General features: G+C 40.5%; 1 protein-coding gene across 1 annotated transcript; it reads right to left on the reverse strand.

The window, feature by feature from the left end:
* Window positions 1–2,802: 2,802 nt before the first annotated feature.
* klf2a (Kruppel like factor 2a) lies at window positions 2,803–5,685 on the reverse strand. Its single transcript, XM_079593546.1, has 3 exons — window positions 5,283–5,685; window positions 3,867–4,761; window positions 2,803–3,738 (listed from the first exon to the last, which is right to left on the reverse strand). Exons 1-3 carry the CDS (start codon window positions 5,352–5,354, stop codon window positions 3,563–3,565), a joined length of 1,143 nt encoding a protein of 380 aa, XP_079449672.1. The 5' UTR covers window positions 5,355–5,685; the 3' UTR covers window positions 2,803–3,562.
* Between the last annotated feature and the right edge of the window lie 1,300 nt (window positions 5,686–6,985).

Genomic DNA, 6,985 nt, shown 5'->3' on the forward strand with positions numbered 1-6,985 from the left:
AAAAGGTCTAGAATAATTTGTTTGCTGATGCCGCTTGGTTTGATATTTTATGTCCGTGTCTTTCATACAAATTAAGTGCGACTTTTAAAAAAAAACTTGTTGGGATCATTATTTTTAGGTTAAATTGTGTCAGCATTTGTTTTTTCTCAGTAGGCCCAAGGTGCGGCAGGGCAAATTCTTGTATAACACTGCATATTAAATTGCTTCATTGTAGCTACTAAAATCAGAAATCCAATCTGAATGCATACAGTCATACTTGTAAAGCTACTAGTTTCTTGAGGACTTCCTTGTAGCCCAGTGGAAACTATCCTGGAACACGAGAACCTGCACACAGGATTTTAACTGTAACAGGAAATTCCGAGATTGGTATTTGCTTAGTTTGTGTGCTAGTGAACTCTGAGTATCAAAATGCGCCAAAGAGCCTCCCAGAATTGACTCCCGATGTTTATTCCACATGCCTCATTAGTTATTTTAGTTTTGTTGGAATGCTTGACATTTCTAATAACTTGTGTACGGAAAACATCTTTGACCCTGGTAAATGCATATCTTGCTTACATAAGCAGGGAGTTTCTGGGAATAATGGCTATGTCAAGTGAGACGGTCCAGGTGTGCCAATAATGCTCTTGTGTTTTACCAGAGCAAGGTGAGTATGTTAAATGCGACACACATGTACATGTTGAAGGTCTGGATGGGGTCATCATGGTAACAAGATCCTCAGTGTGCTCTCACTTGGTTGATTGGATTCGAGGGGACCCTTTCACGGACTTGAGCGTATTGACAGCTGGCTGGGAAATGTTGGCCCGCTCTTGCGCCAAAAATTGCTCGGAACGGGGTATTGATTTAAATCAGCGCGTTGACTAATCGGACCTCGATCTGCTCGTGAAGAGCTCCAGACCCAAGCTGGATTTTGTGTATTTAATCAGCTGGGCCTGGGCCAGGGAGCAAGGGCTCTCCACCGAGTAATGCTGCCCTGGGGATGTTGCGGTGCACTGACGGACACTCTTCTGCACTCCACCAGGACCGTCAGCAGAGGTATGCTGGGAAATGTAAGCCAGATGGCCACTTTCCATTATGTTGTCACACAAATGTGGTTTTTCTTCAACCATGGGGATTATCATTTTTCTGTCTTTGTTTTGTTGGTGCTGAGGTGATTTTGAGGAACTGACATATTATGTTATTGCCTCCCAATGCAGCTATTCGCCTGGATTTTGATGGTTTGTCCCAAGTTGGTGCAAATGACGTACGAAACATCATGTCCTGACGTTGTGCTCCATGGGAAGTATCACTACAAAAAGGTTTTGACAAGTTGTACAATGGCTCAGTGTCTTCCGCTAAGATGATTCCCGCCCAAGTCCAGCAGGTGGCGAACTCTTCCCATGACATTCCCAAGCTTTCCAAATGAATCTTCACCAAAAGCACACGTGAAACCGAAGCAGCTACAGGGACAAAAAGATACTAGTAGTATAACAAACTTCCAATACATTTTCCCATTACAACCTCGTCATTTTTTTTGGTATATTTTGTTCATTAAGTTTGAATTACGCATGATTTTGAAAACAAATTGATCTCTCCAGGTGCAGCTAATGATTCATCCCAGGACAGGAAGTGGACTTAAATTAGTATCCCTGGTTGGTGGATACATTTTTGAAGAGAATTCAGTTTTTTTCCCATCTAGGGTAATTTATAGTTTGTATTTGTTTTGCTGCCGACATGAGGAATACCCTCACGGCTTTATTAATACCATCGCTCACTCTTACAAGAATGTAAAAGTCTTGTTTTTGAAACCTGAGGAGCATTCTGGCTTGAAGCCAGGCAATTAACATAATCCTAAATGCATCATTGGTGTCATTATCAGTTTCTTATGTAGGTTAAAAACCATTTCCTAGGTGAATAGTGTCAAGTCTCGCTATCTCAAGGGATGTGACCTTTGTAGCAGACCCTTGAAGTTCATTGGAGGATTAGGGCATTGTTGTAAACTGAAACGGCACACATTAACCTGGCTGATTTATCAACTATACAGCAACTCCGAAAAGTGATCTGAGACCAACCTGAAAGTGATATGAAAATGTTTTTCTTACTTCACAAAGTAAGCCATCCATTGACACAGTTTTAGTTCCTCATTTCCTCAAAATAACCATGCAGTGAATACCTCTCAAACAAGTGAACGGTATAATATTTCCATACCACTGCACAGGGCCCATAAAAACACAACAGAGAGGTCTAATAGTATTATCATACAATATGGAGATGTGCTTTGTTTTTTGGGCTAGTGTCACCATAAGATGCAGCATTGGATGTTATTTCTGCTGTGTGACCTGAATATACTGTACCAACTGGTATTAAGCTCCCAGAGGACTGTCTTCTGTTTAATAAAGAACATTTAGAGCTCTATTTACATAAAGACTTTGGTGCCAGATACCCTCAAGCTCTTGATGTGTATTTTTATCTGATTGACTTTACAGCGCCTGTAAAGTTTGAATTCTCACCCCAACTGTAAAAAAGTAATTTGATGTAGAAAGTTCACCCACTTCTTCCGTTGTTTTTCCAAAGCATCTCTCTCTTCATCTGTGGTGTAGCCCTCTGCCCAGACAGGGCTATATTCAGTCTCAACAATTATGTAGATGTAATGTTTGTATTTATAGGTCTAGCCGCAGCTCTCTGGCATGGCAAAGTTGCAGCTGGGAAAGATTGCAATCTCCCTCAAGGCTTGTAACATCTACCCTCGGGCGATACCTCCGAGATCTTGTCTGAAGGATTCGAAAAGATTGATTGATACTAGACATATCGACAGACACACATGTTTATATCTCAATTAAGTTTAATATGTACATTAAGTACAATATTTACAGTGTATAAATTATGTACATAAAATGTTTGGTCCAGAACAACTCACATAGCCCTTATCATGTCATCCGAACATGGGACAGTCTGCAATTCACGTTAACAACATACAAATTTGTAAGAATACGTTAGAAAAAAAGAAACGAATAAACCATAAGACCCTGATTTTTAAATGTTTATGTCGATAAATGCACAAATTACTTCAAACATTCAGTTAACGCCCTTTTGTTAACTTTTAAGGCAGTTTTGAAAGAAGAAAACATTGTCTTACAAAGCTTATTTAGTTTCTTGAAACAATAGCATACAATTTTTAAAAAAATTGCCAAGAGTATTTATGGCACTCGTGAGATGTATACATGAATTAAAAGGCACTGTTGTCATGTCCATTGTACATCATGTTAACTTAAACACATTTAACTGTCTGATTCCAGTTCCGTCTTGAGGTTTAGGTCCAGCCTAACATGAGTTGAACTTGTTTGGCATTTGTCAAGCTCTTTGGAAAGGAAAAATATATTTTGTTTCTTTAAAAAAATCTGTAAAGAAATGAAGTGTAGAACCAGCTACAATGCAAAAGACTGTGAAGGATTCAGCAATAGGTCAAGTCAGTTCATGTTTCCTCTTTTGTCATACTTTAAATAAAGGGTACAGACAAAATGCTTGCTTTGAACATCCATGATGTTCACTGTTCAGTGCGTTTAGTCCAAATATTCAGAGTCCGTTCCTACATATGGCGTTTCATATGGAGGGCGAGATGGTCGGACCGGGAGAAGGCGCGCTCGCACAGATGGCACTGGAAGGGTCGGTGTCCGGTGTGCTTGCGGAAGTGACGGGTCAGTTCATCAGAACGGGCAAACTTCCAGCCACAACCTTCCCAGCTGCAGTGGTAGGGCTTCTCACCTAACGAAAGAGAAGAAAAAACAAGGTACGTTAATATTGATCTATTTTCAGCATTGATTATTGTCATGACATTTCAATAATGAGCAGTCGATTGTGATGTCATCGCATTGGCATAGATGTTTATTTACCTGTATGCGTTCTGTGATGCGCCTTCAAGTGGGAACTTTTTGTGTAGGTTTTGCCGCATCCAGAAAAAGTGCAAGTGTGAGACGCTGTCCGTTTCCTCGGCCAGGTGCGACGTCCCCTTTTTGGTTTGGCGTCCATCTCCAGAGGAGATGAGGGTGGTGTCAGAAGTACTCTTTGGTTGGCGTTGGGCATTCCAAGCCCGTCGTCGCACACGCTGAAGTGATGCACATTTGGGTAAGACAGGTGCATCTGTGGAGGTGCGGAATGGGGAAACCCCGTGTTGCCTTGGTAAGCCTGCTTGAACGTCATCGCGTGGCACATCTGTGACTGACAGTCTGTGTTGATGAGCTCCGCGGGGCTCTGCGGTGGAGTCATGCTGCCTGCCCCCTGGGGTGAGTTGGCCAGTCTTGGCTGCTCATATGACCTCATGCATGCACCGTTGCCCTCCTGTTTGACTTTAGGAACCATTCCTCTTGCAGGTCCATAACTGTCCATGCAGGGCTCCACTTTGATACACTCCGAAATGTCCTGATTGGGGAAGATAGACCTGACCAGGAATCTTCCCTGGGTGTTGTTGGGCAGAGATGGCTGGCAGTAGGTGTCTACATCGGATTGCAGAAGCTCTGCCATGAGGCTGGTAGTATACGGCGGAGGTGACGGGTTGATCTCGGGCACCGAGTATGCAGTGGGGTTGTACATGTTTCTGGATTCTTGCATTCTGTAATCGCTTCCCATACCGAGTCCGAGATTATCAGAACCCGCAGTGTTGGCCAGAATAAACTCCAGATCCAGATATTTATCAAGATCTTCGTCGTCTATTGCTCTGCTGAGGTTGTCCATGTTTATGTCAGCTATGCAGCTGAGATGCATGGACCTGTCCAGTTCATCCTTCCACCTCTGCAATGGAACAGATAGATTAAACTTACTTTGAGATTTTAAAAGCAAGAATGCACAAACATGAAATGTACAAGTCAAGAATATAGTAAGGGGATCAAGAATTTCTGTCAAGAATTTTCAATGCGCTTGAAGTTCATCTCACTGAACTCAAGTCTTATAGTAGGCTATTCCTACTATTAACTATCTTAAAGACACTTTAAACAAAACACTAAAGGTTTTCTTGTATATTGTGATGTCTAAATATAATTTAACGTGATACATAATGACAAAAATTATAATAAAATATATAGTCAATGTACAATCGAGCAGCTGTTGCTATGGTTACGTCCTCAGGCGAAAGCGATTTATTTTCGCGAGGATATACTGTACGTTTAGCGCACTAACTAACTTGCAATATAACTTTTGTAGTTCGAGAAATTGTTTAAAAACGCTGTTAAACTGTGTATATACACACGTGTATGTAAAAAGAACTGCATAAGCATAATAATGATGTGAAATAAAAATAAATATAGGCTACTCACGTTTTCCCAGCATTTTTCCTTCTGTGCTGAAAATGTGGAAATGGACGGTAAAATTGTTCCAGTCAAAGCCATTTCCAGTCGTCCCAGTAAAATTAAAAAGCTTAAAAAATCGGGGACCAGTTGCAATCCCTCCAAGAAACTTTGGTTGTAGTGCACTACAACTCGGTTTCTGCTCTTACACTCTCTGTTTCACACTCATGCAGCAAGTATGAGTGGTGGAAGACCTTATCTTATAAATATCACGGCAGTAGAAGCTGGACCAATTGTACGAAGCGGAGGAAATACGCACTATCCGTCACTAATTTTAGCCGCGCTATATAGCTGCTGCTCTCCGGCTCGTGCGCCTTTCGTCTTGGATGGTGAGAGCGCACGGGCTCCTTATTTAAATCACCGGAGTCACTCCACGCCCCCTCGGTAAAACGAGTTAAACGAGTACAACATGATGCGAGAGATCCCTCCTCTTCTCTCCCTCTCTTGTCTTTAGGGGAAAAAAGAACAGAATGGGAGAAAAATACACATCATTAACACGTTGTTTAAAGATGAAAAGTGTCGATACCAATTGCGCGCGCCACTGTGAGCCCTCGAGACACGTAGGCTATTACAAAGGGGATTATGACCTCGGGCATTTTAATAATGTAAAATTTGCTGGCTCAAGAGCTAATAAAATTAATCCATTTAATCCTATGTTTTTTCTTCTTCAGATAATTGAACACACATGCATTTTAATCCATGCATTTCCTAAATAAAACATTCTAAGTTTTAAAGAAGTTAGTAAAAGTATTGTGTTTTATGTTAGAATGTGCTCAGTTTTGCCCAATAACATGACCATTTTTAACAAGCAATCGTTGGGTTAATTTAGTATGTTTTATGACATCATAAATAATAAAGGCATTTATATTTTACTTTAATCTAACTATGAAATCTGCAGTTTGATGTTGTAAACCAATCAGTTACTTATTCAAAATGGGGCTCTTTATTTTCCTACTGCTAACAAATGTAACCACTGACATATTTACAACATGTATTGTGATAATGATTTACCTGTGAGTATAGGCTATGCTGTATAATAAGAAGCATTATTAAAATAAACTTTAAATATGAACAACAAAACTGTAGTGACATTATGGAGATTTGACTCAAACATCTTTCAAACTAGAATTAAACCTCTTTCCCCATGTGACTATTTTAACGTTAGCCATGTAACAATGTTCACATGAAGTCAACATGTCTGACCTTTCATTTATAGTTCATGGCTTTGCAATACATCAACTATTTTTAGACACTTAAACGACATCTTATTCACAAATTAGTTGTACTGCTTGATACTGTATATGCACTGTATATCATGCTCATCGTATGCACTGTATTTCATCCTTGCACCTGCAGCCGAAGCCACAACTTTATTGGATTTGCATATCATTGGACCGAAATATTAACAATAACAGGACTCTCTGTGCTTTTTAACACCCTTTCAGGCTCCAAATGTATCTGTAGTATCAAGCTCTAAACAAAACATTTGCCAATAAGCTCTTAAAACCCTTTTCATTTGCAAATAGAGCTGAGGAGACTGGAACCCCCCCCCCACCCCCCACCCCAAAATAGCAGGTATCAGGCAAATTACTTGTGCTAGTCTGCGAATAGATATTTTCTAGCTTCCAGCCAATTGCAAGGTCCAGTCACCCACAATCCAGTGCAAAAGAAAA

Source organism: Phoxinus phoxinus (assembly GCF_949152265.1).
Source record: "Phoxinus phoxinus genome assembly, chromosome: 20".
In the NCBI taxonomy this organism is placed as follows: Eukaryota; Metazoa; Chordata; class Actinopteri; order Cypriniformes; family Leuciscidae; genus Phoxinus; species Phoxinus phoxinus.